Source organism: Desmodus rotundus, chromosome 5 (assembly GCF_022682495.2).
Source record: "Desmodus rotundus isolate HL8 chromosome 5, HLdesRot8A.1, whole genome shotgun sequence".
Taxonomy (NCBI): Eukaryota; Metazoa; Chordata; class Mammalia; order Chiroptera; family Phyllostomidae; genus Desmodus; species Desmodus rotundus.
The window spans coordinates 115,159,444-115,186,295 of record NC_071391.1 but is presented as its reverse complement, the minus strand read 5'-3'; the positions used below and the strand labels follow the sequence as shown (position 1 = coordinate 115,186,295).

At 37.7% G+C, this 26,852-nt stretch overlaps 1 protein-coding gene across 8 annotated transcripts in view; it reads right to left on the bottom strand.

Annotated features, from left to right (window-relative positions):
- Positions 1-25,063, bottom strand: part of GCFC2 (GC-rich sequence DNA-binding factor 2) — a 35,284-nt gene extending 10,221 nt beyond the window's left edge. For 2 of the 8 annotated variants that reach the window (XM_053924807.2, XM_053924808.2), the window contains exons 1-12: positions 24,739-25,063; positions 20,808-20,933; positions 17,111-17,335; positions 16,101-16,198; positions 13,565-13,683; positions 12,231-12,417; positions 10,701-10,824; positions 9,712-9,793; positions 9,071-9,183; positions 8,100-8,299; positions 6,284-6,434; positions 1,312-1,433 (exon numbers count right to left, since the gene is read on the bottom strand). In XM_053924807.2, coding sequence (XP_053780782.1) covers positions 1,312-1,433; positions 6,284-6,434; positions 8,100-8,299; positions 9,071-9,183; positions 9,712-9,793; positions 10,701-10,824; positions 12,231-12,417; positions 13,565-13,683; positions 16,101-16,198; positions 17,111-17,335; positions 20,808-20,933; positions 24,739-25,036 — 1,845 coding nt within the window. In that variant the 5' untranslated portion in view covers positions 25,037-25,063. Of the gene's footprint in view, positions 1-1,311; positions 1,434-6,283; positions 6,435-8,099; positions 8,300-9,070; positions 9,184-9,675; positions 9,794-10,700; positions 10,825-12,230; positions 12,418-13,564; positions 13,684-16,100; positions 16,199-17,110; positions 17,336-18,497; positions 18,934-20,807; positions 20,934-24,738 lie in introns of those variants that run through there. The other 6 variants (XR_011651233.1, XM_053924809.2, XM_045193822.3 and 3 more) reach the window with 6 other exon arrangements.
- Positions 25,064-26,852: the final 1,789 nt, after the last annotated feature.

Sequence of the window (26,852 nt, the reverse complement as noted above, 5' to 3'; positions counted from 1 at the left end):
CTAAATATTTTTCATAGAAAGTATCTCTAACTGAAGTTCTATTTCTCATTCCACATAAATATCTAGAACATATTCCTCAAGTGGCAACACAGCAATATTTAATACACATTAAAAATAAAAAGTCATTGAGTAGGCCATTTTTATTCATGAGACTTTTCTGTAAGTTTGACACTGCTTTAAAACAAAAGAAAAGCTAAATTCACATATTTTAAAATTTAGCTTATTAACTTTTCTGAATATTAAAATATATTATTTGGTGGAAAAGTTCTCCAAACAGTGAAGTATTTTTAACAACGAGATGCATACACCTCTGTATATACACTTTAAAGCAGCTTTGAAAAGGCACTTACATGCTCCAGCTAGTTATCTCCTCTAAGATTACATGCTTCTTGAAGGCAGAATCATGATGGAACCCCTCTTCTCCCTGTTCTAACAGTCTCCCTACTTCATGATAACAATTCAGGCACAAAAACTTAACAGTGTTCGGAATATGGATAGGACATGCCCCCTTGCTCTTCAGCCACTTTGGTAGTTCTACCTTGGGTGCTCTCCAGTCTGCCAATCTCTTAAAGCTTAACATAAAAGTCATTACTTATTTAACTGCACGAGTATACATTTTCATAAATAAGAAGAATGATAAAACAGTACTACAATAAAAGAGTCAACAGACTCTCACCAAGGCCTCTAAAAAGTTCCTATGTTTTATGTCTAGCAAAATTCAATTCTAAATCATAGTACAATGCAAATCTATCCTATTGAACTCTGAATCCTTAAAGAGATCATTGGTCTTTGGCAGGTAACAAATAATTAGTTAATATAGTGAATGTTAGCCTAATTGTAAAATCATTGTTATAGCAAGGCCACAATGCCACCACATTTTTGCCAAAAGAACAAAGGAAATGAGATTTTTTTTCCTTTGGAAGGAATGAATCTATACTAACTCATTTATGGTGATTCATTTTTGCAGGGCCAATGTACATTCACAGAGCTGAGGGACAGCTGGCTGGGCCATGAGAACCCAAGTCAGACCAGTGAACACAGAAATACGCTAATAAGAATAGAAGCAATCTGGGTCTTATTATATGTGTGTGCATCCTGTAATAATGATAACCATTCCTATTATTCGGGAGTATCAAAGTGTATCTTTCGTCTAATTAGTATAAACAGAAAAAAGGGTCAATTCTAGTTCCTATAAATCAGAACTAAATATGTTTTCTGATAATTATGTCTTGTGTGTCTTCTGTAAAAAAGATTTATAATAAAATTATGTTGATATATAAATAAAGAAATTTATACTCTGGAAATTATTACCTGTTTGCCTTTACTAACTTCATTCTCCCAAATGGAAAGTTCATCAAGAATCATTCTGCAGTGTGTTATTAAACTTGTTGTCTGTGAGGTTGACAAAGGATCCCATATGAATTCTACAAAGTCTGAAACAAAAATTTCAGTGGTGCACAAATATTTACTCAATTGCTTTGTTCATTACATATAAACAACCAAAGCTTTTTAGCAAAGATTACTTCTTTCCTTTTGTGGTTTAAAATCCACACCAATCATTACCAGTACATATTTGTCTACATCCTTAATTTCCTTGTCCTTTTGGACTTCGTAAAACTTGTCTGGCCAAACCACCCTTTGTTAGATATACCTTGTCACCGAGTCTGCACTTGCAATCATGCAGTTAAAACACGGCTGGAAAAACTACACTTTAAGTTCATCACCATGAAACTCTAGTGAACGCGGAATGCTGCCCAGCAATCATACTGTTTCCCTGGCCCATTCCTGCTCCCTCTCCTCTGGAGGATTATTTCCTGTCTTCTTCCTCCTTGCTTATGGAGTTAAGAGTAAAGTCCAAAAGTTAATGGATTTTACTCTTCTAGACGACTGTTTCTTACCTTCTCTTCTCCTTTGCTCTCACTCAGTAGATTACTTGCTAATTTGATGTGCAAATAGAACCAGGTAGAAGAGAAGCTCCCTAAGCCCTACTACAGCATCTAGTCACCTACCTGCGCGTGTGCCCGCATAGCCTAACTTGTCTTCCACTCCTGCGGATGAAGCACTCACGCTCCTCACTAAGGCCAACTCTTTATTTGTGCAAAAGATCCCAATCCCTTGGGCTTATTAGAAGATTCTGCTCTGGAATTCTGTGTTCTCGCTCCGGTATCATCATCACTTCTACTGGATCTTTCCCATCAGCCTACAAACAATTATTTCTCTTGTATTAAAAATAATTGGTCTCTTGACTTCACTTTCCCCTTTAGTACTGCACAATTTCTTTCCTTCATTTTAAAACAAAATTATTTTAAAAAATGGCTAAGCTTCCTATCTCTGAGTTCTCTCCTCCTATTAACTCTTGAATTCACTTCATTTATGCTGTGTCTCCAACCAGTCACAGATGACCTTTATGTCGCAAAATCTAATGGCTGAGTCTAGTCCCCATCTGACTTATCAGTAACACATACAACAGTTGATCATTCCTTCTAGAAACATGTTCTTGACCTGGTTCCCCACCTACCTCTCTGCTCTCCTTTGCTGGCTGCCTGTCACCTCTTTGACTTTCTAAATGATGGCAGAACTCTGGTCACCTTCTTTCTCTCTCCTATCTATATCTACACCCCTAGTATTTAAAGATACCTTGGTGGCTTTAAATGCCATTTACGTGCTCATAAACCCCAAATGTGTATCTCCTATCTAGACCTCTCCTTCAGACTCACATACTCAACTCCCTCATTGACATATCCACTTGCATGAGAGGCATCTTAAACTCGACATGTCAAGCTGAGCTCCTGATACACCTTCTACCCTAAACTTGATTCTCTCAGTCTTATGGCACGAAAACCAGGAGTCATTCCTGTTTCTTCTCTTTCTCTCTTGCTCCACAACCACAGCATTAGCAATATCTGTCAGTGCTACCTTTGAAATATAAACAGAATTCAACCACTCTCCAGCACCTCCACTTTTAACATCCTGTCCAAGCCACTATATTCTGTTGCTTGGATTACTGCAAAGCTTCATAACTGGCTTGCCTACAGTTCATTCCCAACATAGTAACCAGAGTGATTTTATTAAATGTTAAGGTAGACCATGTCACTTCTCTGCTCAAAACTCTTCAAATGGTTCTTTCACTTACAGTAAAAGATAAAAGTCCTTGCAAATGAGTGCCATTCTTGCTAACCTCTTGTTACTCTCCTCCTTGCTCACTCCACTATAGCTACACTGACCTAAGCACAGTTTGTCAAGTCCATCAGGCTAGCTCCTGCCTTGAGGCCCCTGTACTTGCTGTTTCTGCTGCCCGGGATGCTGTTCCCTCAGAGTTCATTCAGCTCACTTCCTTTTGAAATCTGCTCAAGCTCAATTGTGACCTTCTCAGGAAGGCTTTCCCTGGCCAACCTATTTTAAATTGTGTTCGTCTTTTTTTTTTTTTTTTTTTTACTGCACTGGTCCACTTTACGTGGTTTTCAGTAAATATTATAAATATATTTCTCTTTCTTGTACATTTCTTACATCATTTTTTTCCTTTTTATTGAATTTATTGGGATGACACTCGTTAACAGAATTATACAGGTTTCGTGCCTGCAGTTCTACAGCATGTCGTCTGTGTCCTGTGCTGTGTGCTCGCTCACCACCCTGTCATGTCTCCTGCCGTCACCACCTAGCCCCGCTACCCTCCTCCATCTCCCCACTGCTGCCCTCCACCACCTGGCAATCACCATCCTGTTGTCCATGCCCTGAGTTCTCTCTCTCTCGTTTTAAAAATGTTTTGCTCAGTCCCCCCACCCTCACCCCTGGACATGTCAGCTGCTCTCTATCTATGAGTTTGTCTCTATATTTTGCTTGTTAGTTCATTCTGATCATTAGATTCCACATATGAGTGAAATCATATGGTATTCGTCTTTTTTTTGACTGTCCTATTTTACCTAGGATAACGCTCTCTAGGGCCATCCATGTGGTTGCAAAGGATGGGGTTTCCTTCTTTCTTTTACAGCTGAGTAGTATTCCATAGTATAAATGTACCACAGCTCCCCTCCCCCACCCCAATCTACTGATGGGCACTTGGGCTGCTTCCACATCTTGGCTATTGTAAATAATGCTGCAATGAACATAGACGTGCATATATTCCTTCATATTAGTGTTTCAGGTTTCTTCGGATAATTTCTCTTTGATAATTTGTACCCCTTTTTCTTATTTAATTTTTCTCCTTAGCTCTTGCAACTAACATGCTCTAGATTTTATTTATCTCATTTATCATCTGTGTTCTTCACAGAATGTAAGCTCCGCAAGGGCAGGGATTTGTTATTTTGTTCACTGCTGTATATGCAGAAGCAACAACAATACCTGACACAGGTAGACCCTTATAAAATACAAGTTAAATAACAGAAAAAATAAATAGGTTAAAAAAAAACCAAGCCACAACCAAAACAGCTATTTCTCAAACACTTAGGAGGTTAGGCTTCTAATAACGTTAGATATATTCAGTACACTAATACTGAGAGCCTATCACGTGACTAGCATTAAATACAGGAGACAGAGCAATAAATAATACTAGGTAGCTGGCTTGAACAGCTTTGTCTAATGGCAAATACAAAAGCTTATAAGCAACTGCAACCGCCATCGTAAGTGAGTCCAGAGTGCTATAGGAACCCAGAGAGGTATGCCTAAACCAGTTCCTAGAAGTGATGTCCACACTGAATCCTGCAAGATGAAGAGGAGTCAGCCTGATGAAAGAGGTGGGGTTTGGGGATAACTGGATGGAGCGTACAAAATGTAAATGCCTAGGTGAGTACAGATGAAGGGCAGGAGAGGTGGGAGGAGAAGGAGTAAAGGGATGGGGCTGGAGAATTACTAAACAGATGTGATTCTGAAAGGCCTAGAAAGCTATGTTCGAGTGTTTTAAGTGAGGTAAAACAGAATCAGACTCGCATTTTACACAGATCACTATGATTATAGTATAGAAATCGGGTCAGAAAAAGAAAAAAATGACAGAATTGGCCATTGCTTATATAAAGAGGTAAGAAACAGGAAACACTGCATGACTTGAAGGTTCGGATTTGAGTACATGGGTAGATGGAGGTGCTATTTTCTAGATAAGGAACATAAAGGAGCAGGTCTGAGCAAAGAAGACAAGCATGGTTTTGCATGTGGGATTTGAGTGCCTGTACGAAATACAAGTGGATATGTTCACAGGTACTTTGATAAGAGAGATCTGGCGCTCTAAGAGGACACCTGGACTTGCTTTTCCCAGTTCTTTCGGATTTAAAATTATGTAGAGTAACACTATCCAAAAGAACTCTTTGTAAGGACAGAAAAAACACCTTATATCCACAATATCTACGAGCTTCATCTGGCTTGTGCACATTTAAAATATGGCTGGTGTGACTCAGAAACTGAATTTTAATCTTACTTGGTAGAAACTCACATATTAACACTCGCATACAGTTAGTAGTTACCATGCTGAACAACAGATGCGGACGGCACCAAAGGAGAGTGTGAAGTTGTCCAGGGGGCCCATGACGAGTGTAAAGAGATAGGACATGAGACTAAATATAAAATATTAATTTCTCATAATGCTACTCATTTGAGGGACTATTTAATTGTAAATGAAGCAGTTCAAGTTTTCCAAAGAGTACCCAAGTGAGTCACACATGCTGTACTATCACTAATACAGCTGGTTAAAAGTGCCAACTTCCTAAAATACCTAATGATCGGTTAGCGAGTTACACTGAGGAAACACTTGGTTATGTTGGCTGGGAAGCAATACAAAGCTGGCTGCTTCATCTTTTAAGAGTTATGCAGACTTCGCTGTCAGAACCCATTCTCAGTGACAGACCTCCGTTCCAAGCACAGCTTCAGGAAAAACACCACTTGAGACTGAAGCACAAGCACTAGTGCAACTGCTTCTGACTGCAGGGGCCGCAGTGAGGAAACTGCAGCAGTCTCTTCTTCACAGAGAGACGCAACAAGGAGAAGAAACATAAGGGGACAAGTTAAGGAAAAGAAAAAATACAGAAGTAGGGACAGAAGCGTGCCACTAATAAATCTACGAGTTATAAAAGTAATACCAATGTCACAAATGCTAAAGGCCAAAGATTATCAACACTTTGACAGCAAATCAAATGCACAAACAAGCATTTTTTAAACCAGCTTGAATTATGACATCTGTTGATTTTTACTGCATATTACATTTTCTTGAATTCAAAAACTTCTGTGACTGTAACAGAAAGTAATGATCTTACACTCTGCCCAGGAACAATTTAGTTTTATCAAGATTACAAACACATACCTGTAAGTCGAGGAATAATTGTTTTGTTGATGACAGTAGATAAGATTTTTTTGTCAGAACTATCTTCCTTCTTAGCATCTTCCGCACTGTTATCCATAAATTCTTCTATAGATGTGAACCACGACATCTGTTTTAAACCTATTGAATCAAACTTATAAATACAATTACCAAAGTTATAAATAAGTTCTTAAACATTAGTTTATTTTTAAATGGTTAGCTTTTCCAGTAACCACCAGAGCTTCCTGAGGATCAAAGGAGAAGAATTCCGTACTTTAACTCCATATACACAGCACAGAACCCCAAGGCTAGGTAGGGTGGCACGACTAAGACAGGACATCTATGCAACATGCACCTTTCATCTGTCCTTTTGTATGACAATTACTCTAAAAGTACCCACTCTATGTTCAGAGCTGACCACAATGCAAGCACTGTTAGGAGCAAAATACATATTTATAAGAATAACACTTATTCTTATTTATTTATAAAAATTTGTTCACCTCACACAAAATTCACTTCTGGCTCTCAGTTCTCACAGGCTCAAATGTGTATTCTGCATGGGATTTAGCTTACTAGGCAAACAGCAAATGGCCAATTATTACTTGTTGAATGAGTAAATGAACAGATCTCTGCTAGGCATTACAGAGTACTCCATTCAGCTGGAGTGGCTAACAGCGAGGCTGCTGTCCCACCAGCTACCTACCACTTTCTTAGAGATAAGCTTGGTTCCTCTACTATGAAGACAATGGCCTTGAACCTAACACAGAGCCAACAGGCCTGCATGGCTAGGGCAGACAAAGACATAACATGGCTCTAGCCTTCACTCTGTTAAGTCTTTACCTTCAGCTCTCCTCTTTACTAGAATTCCACGATCTCATTGTTGTTTGCTTACTAGGCATATCGAGATGGACGTCTAGTTAGCATTTCATTATCTATAAAGTATAACTTCTTTCAAAACCCATTCCCTCTCTGAAAAGTCCCAATTGCTATTAATGGAACTACCATTGTTCTAATAACCCAGAATCCAAACTTTGTGATCACATTTGGATGTGGGGTTTATTCTTAGTATTTTATGAATTCTTGCTTCATTATACCTCCTGTAATCTTTTTTCTCTTTCTATTGTCCCTACTACGCTGTGTAAGGAATTCGTCACTCAGGACTTGGGCTACAGCAAATCCTTCCAGTACGGATCTTCACCGTTAATCTTCCCGCTAAGTAATCCTACTGCTAGGATTTCTGAAAACCTTACTTTCATCATGTCACTCCTCCCATTATTAACCAAAACAAGTTCTTCTCTCTTAATTTAGGATCTGAACATTGGTGTAGTATCTAGCTCCTGAACTCTATTTCTCCCTGTGCACCTTCATGAAATACCTTTTTTTCTCTCCACCCTCCTGTTAAATCCTATATACCTTTAAAATCCCCGTTAGCATTCCTCCTCCTCAATGCAGTAGCTTTACTAACCATCTACTTCCAGTAAGTCATCTGCAACTTCAGAACTCTTGGTACCTTTGTCGATTTCCCAAGACTGGAGAATTCTTAAGGCTTAATACTACCTTTACTTGTTCAGTGATGTTAAACTTACTTATCAAAGAACAAGCTTAAAAAAATAGTGTTTCTTTTACTGGTGTTTCGTGCCACTCAGCCTCAAAAATAAAGTGCAAACCAAGATGGCTGTAGACTATTGCACCAAAGCACCAATTATCAACTCCAATTCTAAAGGCCAGGCACCGGTATTTTACAGCTAACCTGATAACAAGTGAATGTAAATAACTGATGTGATCAGGGTTATTCTCTTCACAAGTTAAGCATAAATACCTTAAGAGGATTCCAGTCAACCAAATGAACTCGTATTAGCGGATTTAAAAGCTTCGGTATGCATAAACCAATAAAAGCTTCATAATAAGAATCAGGAAACTTTTCTCGCCAGTGTTGAAATTTTAACAAAATATTCTGGATATTACAAAAATCATCATGCACATCTTCAAAAATCTTCTTATGATCCTGTAAAATGTCATCTGTGAACAAAATGAGTCTTTGTTATAATGCATTTTAAGTGTGCTTCCTATAAACACAGACATATAAACCATGTAACTAATTGAGTTGAAAACTCTCCTTTGATATTAACATAAGTTAGTTTTTATTAAAAAAATCACTTTAGTAATAATAATATCAACACTAATAAAATCTAACATTTACTGAGCCCCTGCTATATGCCAAAACATTACAAATATATTATCTCATTCATCATAACTATCTTCCTTAAAAGGTACGTGTTACTAGCCTACTTACTTACAGGCAGTAAACAGGCAAATAAACATCAGATTGGGGAGGTCAAGGAATCTGTACAAGAGCACAGAGAATAGAGTCCCTCTTCAAACTCTGTAAAGCCCACAACCCTTTAAATTATATGTATTTTACCTTCTCATAATGCCTGCCACACAATGGCTCTTCTATATTCAATTATTTAAAATTACAAATGATAATACAGAAAGTATGTAGTGGAAAAATAAAACCAAAAATGTCCACAGTTCCTGTATAACAAGAGATGAGAAAGGCTGAAGGAAAAAAAACAGACTAAAAGATGCAGTAATACATGCTCCTCCATTTTATCCAATTTGTTCAGAAGTAGGAGAAGGCTTAAAGGAAAAGAAAAAATGTGTTCTTTTTTTCCCCTGAAATTTCCCGACTATTTTCTATAACTTATGTATTTAAGGGCAATCACTGCAAAGCAATTCCCACCATTTCAATACTTCACATAAAGGTACATTAGAAACTTGGTGGTTGACCTCGGCTTTTCTGGAAGTCAGTCATATCTGGGGAAGACAGTTCATCATCACTAGATGTCCCTTCCTGATGATCACAGTTCCCAGAAAGCGCCCTTGCTTGTCTTCTTCGTGTCCTGTATTTTGCAACAAACCAAAAATCAATTAAAAACAAATAGCTCCTGCTCAAAGTAAATGCTTTACAACAGAAAGTCATAGTTTATATAAAATGCCCAGAAATACAGCATTATATTAGCACACATTTTATGTTAATATTTTTGAAATTTTAGTTTCATTAATGTGAGCTGGTGGTTCTTCCTCTTTATTCTTATAAGACATTCCCACTTAGGACATTACAACTGGCTACCCAATTCTGAAGAATGGGTAACAACACAATTAGGACTGGCTTCTACTTAGCAGCAGTTCCCAGCCAGATAAATGTCATTTTACCTATTCTCTGGGCTGAACCAAATATACCTGAGTTTTTAAGCCCTGCAGTTGAGGGTTTGAATTATATTAAGACTGTTAAACAATATTTTGGCTTTACATCATTCTCACAAAGTAAATTGTTAGGTTACGGTTAATTATACCATATGGTTAACTATATTTAAGTAGTGAAAAATACTTGCTCAATGATGCTTTAAGTCTTCACTTTATATAGGTACCTTCGAGATTCGATTTCTTCTAAAATCCATTGAGTTTTTTCATCTATAGCTAAGCTTCCATTTGTTGATGTCTCAGCTTTGCCTGTTTTCAAAAGAAAGAAAGCATAACACTTTGAAAATAAAAGTTGTATCTTGGGTGTGTACACATATGTGTGTATCTAAACACACACATAATATGCTTAAGTTCTGTATCTCATCATGCAGTGAAACTGCCATGCTAACTCCCTATCACAGTATTAACAGACATTTAATTTGCAAGTCTGAGAAAATGTACCTTGGCCGGAGAATGCAGTTCAGCACTTGACAACAGTAACAAAATTCTACCATTCAGTTTCTTTCCCTCATATTCTTTTTTAGTAGTTTCGCCAGTTTTTTGTCCCTGTAGCTAAATGCATACATTTGCACTATGAATGTTATTTCCTGATTTAGTATGTACCATAAATCATGACCAACCAGATGCCATGTGTCTGAAAGTCATTTTGCTTTAGCTATTATCACCTACTTGACGACACTCTCAGCACTTTCACTATCCCCTCCCGGCACCTTAACCAGAGGAAGACATCTCAGAAAATACAAAACCAGTGGGAGAACTAAAAGGTTGCATCCTCATCTTACATGAGATCTTACATATGATTCTACATTGAAATCAACCGGAATTTCTTTAACCTCTATAACAAATCTGTGGAAGGGCCATGGAAACTTTATAAAGTGAGATTTCTGATGCAGTATATGAATTTATATCTACCTATATAAAAACAGTCATTAAATGCCCAGCTGTAATTTTCATTTTTTAGTCTTATGCTTAATTTAAGACATTTTAAAGCCCTAGCTCTAAATGTTTTGGGGTTTTTAGAAGGAAGTGGGTTAAAGGTTGAAGGGACAATATGCAAAAGACATTTTTTTAAATACAGGGATAAAAATATTTTTATTCTCCAGCTGATAATTTAGCTTAAGAATAATAAATTATATTGAAGATGAAAAACACTAACGTGATAACTGTTGTAAATACGTTGATTCATGTTTTAATTCATCTTGCCTGCGTTTCATAAAGGTCATGGCTTGTTTTAAAAGGAGTGCATGCATGGATGATTCTATTTCTTGGATGTTGATAATCTGAAATACATATATAAGTAACATTTTGTGGGTCATCAATAAAAACTAATAAAATGTAATATTTACATATCAGCATGTATATATGCTCTATTCTCATATAAAGAAGCATTTTCATACTATTGCATCTCTACTTAAAAAAAATGCTATGAGGAACAGACCTAGCTGCAAATACTTTCAATATTAATAACTGGCAGAAAATCAACTTACTAGAACAGCTATAAATATCATAATAATGAAACCAAATGGGCTGAAGTTAGGAACATGAATAAGAAGAAGGAGTCTTCTTTAAGACAGAAGAGGAGAAGAAATGATGGGTACAACCACTCTTCTTAGCTGAGGGAGCAGACTGTGTGTGTGGGGGTGGTGCTTGAGGAAACTGGTAAAAAAAGTGGAGCATGGAAGAGACCTAACAAGACAGGTAAGAAAGCTGTGAAGCAGAAATGAGTGATTAATTGATACTGGCGTTTTTATACAAGTATTTCTTGGGTAATTTTCCCCACTTCAATGACGTTCCATACTTGCATCAATGTGTAGGCCTGCAAGACTTTTAACAGTGTACTTCTTCAAGGATGAATGATGAAAATTACATTGTAATAAATACTTTAAGTAACTGCCAAGTGACAGTAAAAGGCAGTCAACTTAAAACAACAGTAAATAAAAAAGTAATGCAGAAAGTAGAATATATTTCTAAAATGGTTAAAAAAAGGAACTCAAGACCATAAAGTACAGACTTAGAATGTGTAAAAAACCCCAGAAACTATAAAGGGAAAAAATAATTCAAAAATCTGATTAACACAAAAATTTCAAAACTTGTGGATGTTGAAAAGCCATCACAAACAAAACCAGAAGACAAAATAAATTGGAAAGTTTATCTATGCCAAGTAGGATAAAACATTAAAAATTAGAAGCAATAAGAAACTGTGCATAATATTAGAGGCAGAAAAACAAGAAAAAAGGAAAAAAATCGCCACTATGAACCAAAAAGATAAGCGGGCAAAGGAGAAAACAATTCAAAAGAAAAACTACATGTGTTAACAAAACAAAGGGTTTGTCTGAGGTTGAAATAAATATGTAAAAATAATAAAGATTACAGTAAAATATTTTATTGTAAAATAAAATATACAATCTTTCTGGAGGATAGTTTAGCAATGTTTCATAAGCCTTAAAAATACCTAGACCCTTAGACTTAATAATTCACTTTCTAGGAATTTCTCTCAAGCAGAAGACTTTATAATACCCTGTAATATCAAACAGTAAGGAAATGCTTAATATCACAGTATATAAAAATGGGGAGAAAAAACACTAGAGGGGAATATTCAGTTATAGGAGTTAGGCTTTTTGTACATCACATGGTAAAGAAATTTCTCTATAAAAAGTAAATAATATAAATCTTTACAGCCATGTACCTTTTCATTAAGGCAGTCAATTAAATTTTCCACATAAATTTTCATGCTTTTATAGAATTTAATATTTAGAGCTTGCTCTGATGAATTCTCTAGGTTCTGGATGGCACTCTTCGAGCTCTTGACATCTTCTATATACTTTTCATATTCCCTCAGGTGTGAGCGGTGCGTATCCTGTAGCAACGTTAATCTATGTAAATAAAAGATAAACATTGATTTATTTTCAAACTCTCATTTCTACTGTAGTAAGCAGCAGTCTGATGAAAGTTTTTTCCAAGCTACCTCACGGAGAGCACCAAGGAAACCGACAACCACGTAAACCTGGGCTTAAGAGACTTCACAAAGGAGAGCAACACAAAGAAAGTGGCTCAAAGGGAAAAGTAGGAAAGGACACTGAGAGGTTTTAGGTGCTCAAGCTAATCATAGGGTAGTTTCAGTCCTTTCCTCCCCTTCCCTTAGCATGAAATTCTGAGCTGTATGCAACACCAGATGTATTTAACAGCTGTAATTCTCTTTTCTCTTTTCCCCATCCCCATACCCCTTGCAACTACCATTCCACTCTCTGTTTCTAGAGTTTGACTACTTTAGATACCTCATATAAGTAGAATAATGTGGCATTTATCTCTTCGTGCTGGCTTATTTCACTTAGTCCTCAAGGTTCATTACTATTGGATTTCCTTCCTGTTTTAGGGAGATAATACTCCATTGTGTGCAAATACCATATTTTCTTTATCCATTCAATTGTTGAATATTTAGGTTGCTTCCACTTCTATGTTATCACAGTTAAGGCCTGTAGTTACATTTTTCTCTCTATTACAAGCAGTGCTGGCTTATGGGAGAGGCTAATGCAGTCAAAATGAATGGTTTTTCTTATCCATTACAATGTGGCTATTCTTGACTTTGAGACTGCCTGGGATGCTGTGACTTCCTAATGGGTTTCTGGAGTTCTCCTAAAGGTTTTTAAACATAGATTGTTGTTAAGTTGGTATCTCTGTGAGGGAATGAGGTCTAGGGTTTTATACTCTGGCATTTTGTTGTCATCACTCCCAACATATTATTTAAAAAAAATTAACAGCTTTTTAACATAGCAGATAAATGTTTATAAAAACATTAAGTAAAAAAATGAAGAATTTGATATTTATGGATTTTAACCATGTAATATATACCTATTTTAAAGACTACAAGAAAGAATACCAGTTTTGTTAGTGATGCTATTTTTTCTAAAAATCTGTTTAAGATTAATATATTAACAGTTTAAAAGATTATATAGTTAGTGCTAATTTTTTCACTGTTAAATATCTAGGATACATATAAATTTTAATATGATTATTACTTACCTAGTATTTAATTGCTTCTTTATAACTTCTAAATTTACAGGTGGGAATGAAACGGAAGTATCAAACTTCTTCACTGTTTGAAATTCACTGCTGTGGGAAGAAAGATCTATGTCTCTTCCCTAAAAATAATATAAAAATCAGTGTTGTTTTCAACGTTCATTAACCTCACAATTATTAATAGCATAAAAGCAGATTATATACTTGAAGATTTCATCAGCTCAAAATTCCATGACACTGACATTTTTCCTAAGTACAATAAAATATTTTCAAAACTCTTACAGTTTTAAAATTTAGAACTTTTAAGTTAATGTGTAAGAGGCAAATTATGAAATCTTATTTTTCACAAAGTTTGGTTCTCAGTGTATTTTAAAGCCAGCTTTCTTTCTTGTGGACAAAAAAGGGAGCCACACAGTAACCCCGACAAGCTCAGGGGAGGCCTGCATGGCGGCCTCACAAACTCAGAAGCCAAAGTAACCACACAGGACGGTCTGAAATTGAAACTTCCTAACTAAGAGCAGTTCATGGTGGGTAGCGTGTCCTACGGTGGTGTTTTTCCCTAACAAAGATCAATCTTCACCTAAACTGAGCATGTCATCTTTTTGCATCTAAGATAACATATGTTTGGAATATCAAAGTAATTTCCATTTTTCTGGCCCCCTCAAAGCACAACCATCTCTCCAGAGCAGAGACCACAAATTCCCTCACTGTTATTTTAATCAGTTAATTGCTGACTGTTAACTGTCCTATACCTACAAATGTAAAAGAAGTATGTGTCTATTTGTTTTACTTTTTATCTAATGCCAGAGATTTCCCTGCTTTGCTTTCTCTTACCTCCCTAATCTATCACCAATGGATTTCATGTAACCCCCTTATACCTCCCCTTTGATCGTTATGTATAAAATAAGGTGCATAACTGCTATTCTCAGGAACAAAAATCTCAATCTGCTGAGATTTTGCTTCCCAGCAACTGTTGTCAGATTGACTCAAATAGTCACAAAAATTTTTACAGGTTTGGATGTTTCTTACGTTGACCATCTAAAGTAAAAAGGAATTATGCAAATTTGAGCAATTATGAGTAGGAACTATAGCATGCTTTTTCCCCCCAAAGTATTTATAGTCATAAAACAGTTCTCTAAACAGGGGTCCCAAACTACCGGGCTGCGCGCCTGTACCAGTCCACAGCCTGTCAGGAATGGGGCTGCACAGCTGGAGGTGAGCCTGCATGAGATGCAGCTGAATCATACTGAAGCCATCCCACCATCTCTTCCCTTCCCTCCCCTCCCCACCCTGCCATGGGAAAATCATGTTCCACAAAACCGGTCCCTGGTGCCAAAAAGGTTGGGGACCGCTGGTCTAAATCATTTCTCTGTTCGGAGATTTCTAAATTACAACCAAAGGCCTACCTTTACTCAGTTCTTTTAGTTTTAATGACATGGAGATTTTACAATACTTTCTTACCTAAAGGAGCAAATAATCTTTCAAAGCATTCTCATTAGAAAGATTAAATAAAACCATGTATTTGTAAACTATTGTACAAGTTATAAGCACTGCTATTTAGATCATTATGAGCATTACAACCTACTCAGTTAGGTAACATTATCATTCCCATTTCATTGAGGAGAAAACTGAGATTTAGAAAAATTAAGTGATTTGCTCAAAGTCATATAAATATTTATAGGGCACCCACAACATTAGGCACTGTGGGATGTACCACTAAACAAAATAGTTAACAATTCTTAACCTCACAGAATGTATGCTTTAGTGGTAGTGTCAGAACCCAAATCCAGAACTTCTAACCCCAAAGACAATAAATATTCTTTTTCACTGTGAGTTTTGTTTTAAACCTCACTATTTGTTTATAGTTTATGTTTAAGCAACTTATTATTTACTATATACTGTTAGTTGCTATACAATTAAAGATAACAAAGATATCTTTAGCCACTCTGAAGTGGCTTATAATAAATATGTGGAAGGTGTTCAAAATCTATTTGGAAAAACATACACACACACACACACACACACACACATATACATATACACATAATGGCTAAATGTATAGTGTATATACATAGTGTAGTGGTTAAATGATGGTCTCCTAAAAGATATGTCTGTGTTCTAACCCCTGGAACTTGCAAACAGGACCTTATTTGGGAAAAGGGTCTTTGTGGGTGCAATTAAGTGAAGCATCTCAAGATGAGAGTATCCTGAATTACCAAGTGGGCCCTAAATCCATCAAGTGTCCTTATCGGAGACACACACAGTGTAGAAGCAGAGAGAAGAAGGCCTTGTGAATGAGGCAAAGGAGAAATGCAGTCACAGACCAAGAACACCTAGAGTGACCAGACATGGAAAAGGCAGACGAGGGATTCTCCTCTAGAGCATCCAAAGGGAGCCAGCCCTGCTGACATCTTGACTCCAGACTTCTAGGCTCCACGACTGTCAGAGTCAATGTCTCTCGCTTTAAGCCATCACACTGGTGGGAATTTGTTAGAGCTGTCACAGGAAACTAATGCACATGATATAAGAGAATGGTTACCTCTGTGATTTTCACAGCTTTCCTCATTTGCTGTTGTTCCCAAATATCTTGATTTTCATCTTCCTGACTTTCTTCACTTGTTTCTTCACTTCTGGTTGCTAGGGGGAAAAAAAACAGTTCATGTATAAGTATTCAATATTTTCCCCTTTTTAATACAGTAGCTGACATTTTTGACAGGCTTATAATGTGCTGGCTTAGCAGCTTTTTGCTTGTGTTAACTTATTCTTCACAATAATTCTGGGAATAGGGCACTATTATTACCCTCATTTTATAAATGAGGAATCTCAGATATCACAAGGTTAAATAACTTGCCTGAGGATATGTTGAAGCTGGGAACTGAATCCATCAATTTAACTCCAGAAACTGCGTTTGTCACCAAATTGTCCCACTCAAAACACTAGACCCATCAAAAAAGCTTGGAAAAAAAAGAAATATTTTGCTTCCTTTTTCAGAGTTTCTCAATTCTACTTGAGAATCTAAATATTTAAAAATAATTTTGGGGTTATAAGGAACCAAATCTCATTCTGAAATAATACTATTTGAACTGACAAAAAATTAGTAAAATATAATAGTTTATAAGTGAAAATAGTTTTTTTGAGAGCTAAAGATTATAGGTTGAGGAAATCTTTTACTATAGCAGGGAAGATTTCAATACCTAAAATTCTTGTACATGCTTCCATGTTAAAAAAAAAAAAAAAGTCTTTATAAAGGTGAGAGTAAATTTTCAATACTAAAAATAAGACTGTGATATTTTTTACCCAGCCAAGAGCATCAAGTGGAAATTAGATAACAGTGAAAACATTACACATACCCTTTGATAACACTTCGATACAGATGTGTCTTTTAGAGGCTTAATGTCATCGACCACATTGGTATTAAATAAAAATCAACTTTAATACCCTTTAGAATAGGAGACACTACATTATGTTTCTATGGAAGTTTTACCGTAATATTATATTCTAGCAAACAAGCCTCAATGGTCATATATTGTAAGTAAATTAAATATGTACTTGTTTCTTCGGCAATTCTTTGTTTAAGTGTTTGGGGCTTTGGAGCAAACGGTATTCTCTTTTCATGGTCATCAGGTCCACTCTCAGGATCTTCCTCACTGTCTTCCTGCGTGTCGGAGAAGGTGGAAGGGTGTTTGACATCCAAAGATATATAGTCCTGTCGGGCCCTGGCCAATTCACGTTTCCTGCGGGCTGCCTGAATGAAAGCTGCATCAGGGATATTTACTGAAAGAAACGAAGAGGAGGATACTGAAAACCAAGCACCAACAGAAATAAATATTCCTCATATTTAAATAAAAAAATGATGCCAGTTCTGTAATTTTTTTACTATTTTGATATGAATGTAAATGGCTCAAAATCTTCATCAGTAATGGAAGAAAATTATTTTGGAGAAAAAATTTTATTTAATTATTAAAATTTATCTTTAAATGAATTGAATGAAAAAGTATCAGATGAATGAGAGAATTAAAAGATAACCACTTTTAATAGTCTTTTTATTTTTTATTTTATAGAGTATAAAACTTATTAATATGGACTCTTCCAATTCAAAACAAGTTTCTTCATGCATGATCTAAGCTGAAATTAATCTTTATGCTGTGGGAAGAAATGGTTTCTTAAGTAAAATGCTAAGGTTAAACAAAATGGCAAGAGATATTCTCACTATTTCAAGCATTTTGAAATATTAATTAGTGTATCTTTCCCACATGGTCCAAATTCCTTCAAAAATAAATAGAAAAAATATCATATTGTTAGAGAAGCAGAATTGTTTCAATGTTTTAAAAAAATTTTACTTATTCGTTTTAGAGAGAGAGGAAGGGGAAAAGGGATAGGGAGAGCAAGAGAGAGACGTCTATTTGTTGTTCCACTTATTTATGCAATCATCGGTTGATTTTTTCACATATTCCACTAGGGACTGAACCTATAACCTTGGCATAGCAGGATGATGCTCTAACCAACTGAGCTACCTGGCCAGGGCTAGAAATATTCCAATTTTTGAAACAGAAAAAAAAAGACAGATTTTAGAAATCACAGACCAGTATGTATGATGACTAGTACTAAGGAAATCACAAAGTACTTGAATTAATTATGAAACAGTAAGTGGTGATCACTAGAAACCAATATATGTTCATTAAAAACAAGGAATATCACCCTGGCTGGTGGCTCAGTTGGTTGCAGTATCATCCCATGCACCAAAAGGATGTGGGTTCGATCCCCAGTCTGGGCACATACAGGAGGCAACTGATTGATGTTTCTCTCTCATACAGATGTTTCTCTCTCTCTACCCCTTCCTCTGGCTCTAAAATCAATGAACATATCCTTAGGTGAGGATTAAAAAACAAAACAAACAAAAAAACCAAAACAAGGAATATCAAATCAAATGATTTACTTTTTATAGATGAGTACTTATTCAGGACCATGATACAGGTCAGGTGTCCCTTCATCCTCCCGAAGTATTTAACAGTTGCAGCTGCATGCTTTCCTTGTGGATAATGTTAAAATATGTGGGGAAAATCACATAGTGCACCGGACTCTTAACTGCTGAATAACTACTCCAAAAAAAAAAGAAATGTTGATTGTAATGTCATGCCAGAGGGTTCTACATTTTGTCTTATCCGTACTCAGTTGATCTGAGCCCATAGGGGATTTTAATGTGCAACCAGGTTAAGATGATGCACTTAGGTTTAAATACTCAAGTGTATGAAAGCAGAAACAGAAATACTTGAGTTGGAAGTGAGTCACCTGAAAATGACTCGGTAAGATTTAATTAATAAATCACAATGAATGGACTTACTGGTGAGATACATTAAATCAGTGCTATATAAAGCTAATCCTCTTAAGCAGCAATAAAGTAAAAACTCAAGAGAAAAAGAGTTCTCTATCCTGTCCTGTCTATATCCAGCACATAGCTCAAGGGTTCCCACAGAGCAGAAGCTGGGCAAACGGGATTAATTAATAAAGTAAGCATACTGCTCTATAGTAACACAAAATGTTTTTATGGATTTTTAACTCATAAATAAATTTTATATCCTGTCTAAGGGGTAGAGGTTAAATACCATGTCCCACTGGTAACAGGGAGTCTCTGTAACACTGAACGTCTCAAGACAAATATCCTGTTACTGGATCATTCTAATAGTTCTATCATCTGAAAAAATAAATGTACTCCTTCCACATACCAGTCCTTAAACTTATATTCCCTCGACATCTTTTCTCCGTCAGAAAGAAAAGAAGTGTTCCTCACAGAACAAGTTTTCAACTTCCACTCAGTGCTTCTCCAAGGGGCATTTGCGGAGGGATAATCCTTACTGTGCTGAGCTGTCCTGCGCCCTGCAAGACATTCGTTATCGCTTGCTCGCGGGCGCTCCATGCCAGCAACACCTCAGTCACTACAGTGAAAAACTACCCCACACTTTCCCAACCTGCCTTCTTTCCTTGGGTGCTCAGTGCTGCACCGCTTTACAGTTACTGTCTTACACTGTCTAACCCACCGTCTTCTACAGCGGCACTGCTCAATGCAGTGACCGCTTGCCCTACGTGACTATTTAAGTTCAATCAAATGAAAACCCAGTTCCTTAGTTGGTCCAGCCACATTTCAAGACCTCCATGGGCACATGTGGTTAGCAGCCAATGTACTGGATAGTGAAGGTACAGAGTTTTTACACCATCACAGAAAGTTCCACAGGACAGCACTGTAGCCAGAGTCTAGCCAAGGCTGCACTTGTCTACTGGGCTTCTTCACTAAGTATCTGTACCTTGTAAACCTGTATAAGGAAAAAAAACTACAAGAGCTACTGGTTCTTGCTATTTAATAAGTTAATACAGCACTTTTAAAATACATGTTAACTATTATATTTCAAATTCATTTGTTTCCTTTTTAAAGCTATGTATTTTACTTATTTTCTCAGAAGTGGTTTTAGGTTTCATGAGACTGAAAAAGAGCACACGGGACAACTTATGAACCCTTGAGCTAGAGTAAAAGGCATTTTGGGCTTCATGTGCCGTAAAGTCTCTGTCAGTGCCTCAACTCTGCCGTGCAAAAGCAGCCCCAGAAAACACGTAACTGAATGAGTGTGGCCACAAAAACTGTATTTACAAAAGCAGGTGGTGGGCTAGATTTGGCCTGTAGGCAGTAATTTGCCAACCCCTGAACTGGACTGATTTTTCTAAAACACAAAAATGGTCATGTTATCTAGTTATATAAGATTTTCAGTAGTTCTCCCAAGCCCTATTCTGCCTGACTCCAATTTGTCCCTCTGCTTGATTACTTTTTGTTCCTGTTTCTTACACTCCAACTAAATATTTTCACTCCAACAACTATTTTTACTTCCCTACACATGCTACGTTCTCTCTCCTAGAGTTCTATGAAAGCTACATCCTGTACCTCAGACTTCCTTACTGACAAATTCTTACCATCCTTGAGATATGGGCGTGAATTACCCAATATAGCACAGTGGTTAAGAACATAGGCTTTGGGGCAGAGTGACTGGGTCAGAATCTTAGCTGGGCCTCTTATAAGCTGTCTGACCCTACGTATGATATGTAATGGAAATGACAATCAATATAGAAACTTTGACCATCATTAGTAATAACTACTTGCCCCATACTTTACTAGAGCTTATGTTATTAATATAAGATCACTGGTATGGAAAAATAGTGATATTAGAAATAAAATTCTTAAAAAACTTACAAAATTACCAACCTATTGATGAAAATTCTTCTTCCAGAGTGCTAGCGCTGCTGGCAGACGAACTCTGGTCATCCTTACTTCCTGAGGCATGTTGTGGTCCATCCTCTTCATCTGTTGAAAGATCAACTGTTCTGGATTCTAACAGAATATTTTTGAACATAACAAGAGAGAGTCAGGATGCTGGAATCCATAACTAAAATTCTGAGCAACACATGGCATATGTATACTATGGTGTTCTAATTTTACTCCAAATATGTGAAGTAGATATACAGGCCTTTCTCCAACTTCCATTATTTCTGAAACCGATGGATGGTCTAAAAAATGTACAAAGATTTACCCTATTTGTACTATCAGTTTATCTAGTAAAATACTCCTTTACATGATGTAATGAGAAGAGGGAAGGGAACATTAGAGAAAAAAACAAAACACACACAAAAATATTGTAGTGAATAAGCAGAAAAAGAAAAAAATAAATGCATACTTAGTATGTGTTAGGTACGTTGGAGTCTGCTTTATCAGGATTATTTCATTTATCACATTTCTATAAAGTATCAATAAATGCTATTAATGAGGAGAACTCATGTTTTCATCAGGATTGAAGAGGCTAAATAACATGTCTAATGTCACAAACTTAACGAGTGGGGAAGCAGGGCTCTCAACTAAATTTCACCCAACTCTAGAATGTAGGCTCTTTCTATATTATGTCATGTTCAAGGCTGGTGGCAAGAATTACTGTAATGAGCACTGTAGTCTTAAATCAATTATGGATCTATTTCCATTAGGTGATTTTGGGAAGGACACCTAGCCTGACAATTAACCTATTAAACAAAGATAGCAAAAAAAAAAAAAAAAAAAAAAAAAAAAAAAAAAAAAAAAAAACAAAGATAGCATTAAGAGATAACACCTAAAAAGCTATTTTGAGAATTAAATGAGCAAAATATAAAGGAATTCATGATATTTGCCAAGAAAGGATATGTTAATTCACAATTATTTTGTAAGTTTTATTAATAATCTTACCATTTAAGATTACATAAATAGTACTCTTTGTCTTAAAAATTTCCCTTAATTAGACCTAAATATAATTAAAAAAAAAAAAAGTCTGGAGTAAGATCAAACTTAAAAGACAAAGGAATACAGCTGCAGCTTCCATCTTTCTAGTCACTGGTACTTATGACAACTCCTCCTCATTTTCCAGGCTGATGAACAAATGCCAGAGCAGTGGTTCTCACAGGGCAGTCCATCAACAGACGGGTCCCTGGGGCCCTCTCAGAGGGTCTGTCAAGTCAGAACTACTTCCATCACAATAGTAACATTTTACTTGCCCTTAATGCTCTGTTGATATTTATACAATGAAGCAAAAGCGATGGTGGTTAAAAGTGCTGGCCTCTTAACACGATTCAGGACAGTGACACCAATCTAACGTAGCTACCATTGTGTGCTTCTTGTGTGTTCGCTACCATGCACTGGCAGGAAAAAAAAAGTTTCACTTGTGGTCCTTAATAAAGCAATAAAAATGATTAATTTTATTAAATCTTGACCCGTAGAAAAATCTTTTTAATAATCTGGGGAACAAAATGGAAACATACGCAAAGCAGTTCTCGGATGTACTGAAATGCAATAATGCAGTGGCTGCCTCAAGGAAAAGCACCTGGGTGATGAGCTGCACGCTGGAGCAGCCTCTGCCTTCCAGGAGGAACAGCAGTTTACTAGAACTGACAAACTCTAGTTACTCAGACATGGATATCTGAATACCTATATCAAACATTTTCACAAAAGTGAGCAAAGTTGTGCCTATCACTTCAGAAATTAAGAGATTTCAAGTGAAAACTAGAATTTTAGAAAACCGACTGATTATATCAATAGTAACGTTAATGGCTTTTTTTTTATATGGAGTCATAAAATACACCAATATCTGCAATATCTGTAAACTCAGTAAACCAATACTTTCCAAATAGTCAAACATGTTATCAATCATGCATGGGTGAAAATCCATTAAAAATCATCAGTGTATTTTAATGTAATGAAGTACAAAAAAACTTGATAGTTTTACCTTCTATGTTGCAAACTACCTTTAAGAAAACTTTACCTGAGTTCTGTTGTAACATTGAAGCAAAACACCCTCAATGATTTTAAAAAGGCTATTAAGTACTCCTCTTAATCACCTATTTATGATTTGCTTCATACACTGCAAATGAAACTGTGTATCACAACAGATTGAATGCAGAAGCAGCTTTGAGAATTGAGCTGTTTTCCATTAAGCCACACACTAAAGAGATCTGCAAATTGAAAACAATGCCACTCAGTATTTTTTGGAAAATAGTGATTTTCACAAAAATGTTACTTATCCTTATGTTGTAAAGAATTAATTTATAAAATGAATTAAAATTTACCCTAATTTTAATATGGTAAATATTAATTGAAATAATCCACAAAAGATTGTCGGGATCCTTATTTTTAAGAGTATAAAGGGATTAGTAAAACCAAAATGTTTAAGGCCCCCTCCCTTTTTTTTAAAGAAGGCCAAACAAAAGGCAACTCCTGGCCTCAATTCTCCCTATTAATCAGGATAGTAAGAAGCTAGGAAAATTCCTTAAAAAGTGGAGAAAAACGGAGACAAATAGTTAAACAAAGCCAAGCAACTGATAACCTGCTAATAACCTGCTCTAAAGCGCCTACCTTTAGAAAACAGATAAAAACCTTTAAGACAAAGGATCCAATGGTGCTTTCTCCAGCTTGCTTGCACACCTCCCATCTCTCTCTTCAAGAGTATACTTTTGCGCTCTTTACCCCAAGCTCTAAGGGTCCCCCTGAGACTTGCAAGCAGGGGAGAAGTGGGCATCGGCAGCTTGTCCCAGGCCAACCCCGGAACCTGTCTCTGAGGACTCTCCTCTGCATCTGTAACTTGTTCCCGGAGTGCACGCAGCCCAGCGTGGCTCGCTTCTGTCACTGTGACTTCCTTAGGTGAGTCTAGGCAGCCCAGTCCCCGCTCACTCCCGTTGCTGTGGCCTTGCCTCTTCTATCTGACGCCTTTGCTTTGCTTCCCTGTGCCCAGCTTTCGCAAAGGTGCTCTCAGAATCACGCGGACTCCTGTCATGAGACCTTTCCTGCATGAAGCCGAGAACCCACACATTCCAGTCGGGGCTGGGGCAGACCTGCCTCCGCCCGCCTCCCTTTCCAGGGACAAGATGACTTACACGGAGTATAAAAATAAAAGTTGTTATCAGAAGTTTAGAAAACCCAGTAAGAAATCACCAAAATACTTGGACTAAAGATAGTGGGGAGAACATTTTTTTTACCTTAAGACTAACCAAAAACTGCATTCTTATAAAGCCCCAACTCACACTAGAATACATTCTATGTAAACAAATTTTTGATGCTTGAATCCTGTATTTAAGAAGGCAAAGGTATTTTACAGCTACTACATTCTATTGAATGCCTTTATTGCACCTTTAGTGACAGTCTACAGTGTCATCAATGTATTGTTAGTGACATATAGTTACTTTTATCTCAATTTTCCCAAATAACTGGTGAAAGAGAAAACTGGTGAAAGAAGATGTCTCAAAGGCTGTCACCTGTATTCTTCTAGTGTAATACTCTGGTTAAGTATTTTCTAGAAAAATAACTGAGGACGTTTCCTAAAGGCACCTACAACTTTCGTCAACCTAAGGGCGTTAGAAAACAACATCAAGTGCTGCACTAACTACAGCTATAACTGGTGATGGCTCGTCTGTCAAGATGGGCCCCTAGCCCCACAGGATTCCTTCTACTCCCCCAAGCAGCCCCCCAAAGATTTGGGACGCAGCCAGTTGCTCGCCGGCGGGCCGTCCAGCTTACTATCTCCGCTACTGAGCACTGCTGGTGGTCCGCAGCGGGGTGCGGACGCCTCTGGGATCCCGCGGGCCTCTCCCCGCTCTGCCCCTACCCCGTCACCTGGGGCGCCCACCTTGCTGTCCCAAGCCACCTGGGGCGTCCGAGCCGCCGTCCGCGCGGAGAGCCGCTGGGGCGGCGCGCCGGGAACTGGCCCAGACCCGGCCCCAGCCCCGGCCCCGAGAGCCGCGGCCCCGAAAGGGCCGTCCGGCCGCCTCTGCGCAGCCCCCTCCAGGAGGCGGTCCTTCCTCCTCCGGGCCCGGGGCTGCCTGCTCCCCGGGCACCCGAGGTCCAGCAGATGGCTCCTCGGCGCCATCGCTGTCACTAGAGTCGGCTCGGCGCGGTCGGAAAGTCCTTTTCGGCCTGTGAGCCATGATTTGGACCTGGGCGCCGTGCACACGTTCTCTTCCGGGGCAGCCAACCCAGGTCACAGACATCCAACCGGCGCGCGCCCCCGCCCCCGCCGGGCAGCCGCTTGCGCGCGCCCGTCCCGCGCATCCTTGACTCCGACTTCGCCGTGCGCATGCGTACCTGGTCTTCTGGGAGTTGGCTGAGCTCCGGTGTAGGGTTTGACAGTGTTGGCTCTGGAAGGGGAGCTTGTGCAGATGGTGCAGAGAGTTCCCTAGATTTCTCGTACTTAAAGCCACGGAGAGCAGCACTCACAGGCTCTCCTGCAAACACTATCGTGGAATCGCTGTGCCCACGTCCTGGACTGGAGTCGAATCTGCTGTTTTCTGCTTTATGGAGGAAGTCAAATTCTCTCTAAACAAGAATTAAAACAAACAAACAAAAAGTGTGTGTGTTGTGTGTGTATTGCTTCTGAAACCTAAACAGTAAAATCTACATATAAACGACAGGGGCACAAATAAGTAAAAATCAAATGATTGCATCCAGGCTTCAGCAGAACCTGGTTAAATGCTTTGGTCCACACGAAAAGAAATCTATCTAAAAAAGGAGGGTGTTTAGAAAGATGCGCAAAGAAAGACGGCTGAGGCAAACTTGGACTGTATTCGTTAAGCAGAGAGAGAGAGAGAAAGAGAAGAGAGAGAGAGAGAGAGGGAGAGGAGGAGGGGAGAGAGAGACTTCACAGTAACTCAGAGTCTCTGGTCCCCTTGGTAAAACCAATGGTTACTTGGGTGCCTCTGACCACACCCATATGGAGCAAATAAACATTCAGTTCATTTAATTGCTCTTGCTAGGATTGGCCCTTTACTTCACTTTTCCTTTCCGGCTTTAAAATTCAAGAAGTCTTTTCAAGAGGTTCATAGAAAAGATTATTTTAAGGGATAAATTTCCAGATGCTTTGCTCACAAATGGAGTTTATTTAAATGAAAAATGTAAGTGTGATGGTGTTCCAGAAGGCTGTTTTTTCCTTTCAAATGTCACCAGTTTAAAATCCATGTCCAACTGAAATGTAATTTCAGTGTTTTCAGCTAGGTTCAGAGCCATCAGCTGATGTGGAATAGCTGCTTACCTCTTCATTTTAAACTACCCTGCCTCCACCGACCAGGCCTTTTTCTTACTCGCCTTGATGTGCTAGTACTTAGTATACACTCAATGAACATGAATTCAATGAACCAGATATGTGGATGAGGCTAATCTGAAACCTGGAAACAATCTATTTAACTTGTTGGATGCAAATATGTTAACAGACAGGTGATGAGACAGAAAGAAAAACTCTGCTATTTAAAACATAAACCAAATATTTGTCCTAAGGAAGAGAAATGAGATAAGTGGTTTTCTTGGGTATGGGCTGGATAGGAGAGCATGAAACAGACAGATCTTGTTTAATAAAGGGTGGGGCGGGAACCCTGGGTTTCCTCCTCTGACCCCAGGGAAAGCAGAGTAAATGCTTAGAGTTGTTATACTTAGGGAAAAAAAAAAATAGGATGTCTAGTAAAATTTGAATTTAGATAAATAAGAAATATTTTTTTAGGATAAATATGTTCCATATAATATCTGGGACATACAGGTCCATCACAAATAATACCCCCTTTTTATTACAAAATCATAAGCATATAATCCTGTAAAAAAACAATATCACACTCAAGCACACCATATGACACTTCAGGTGACATGTTCAAATTAAAACTATAAATTATTACACCCATCTTATTACCCTAGCAACTGTACTCAAGCAGGCCTTACTCCTGCCGGACCCTGTACATGCATAGGACATACTGGAATCCT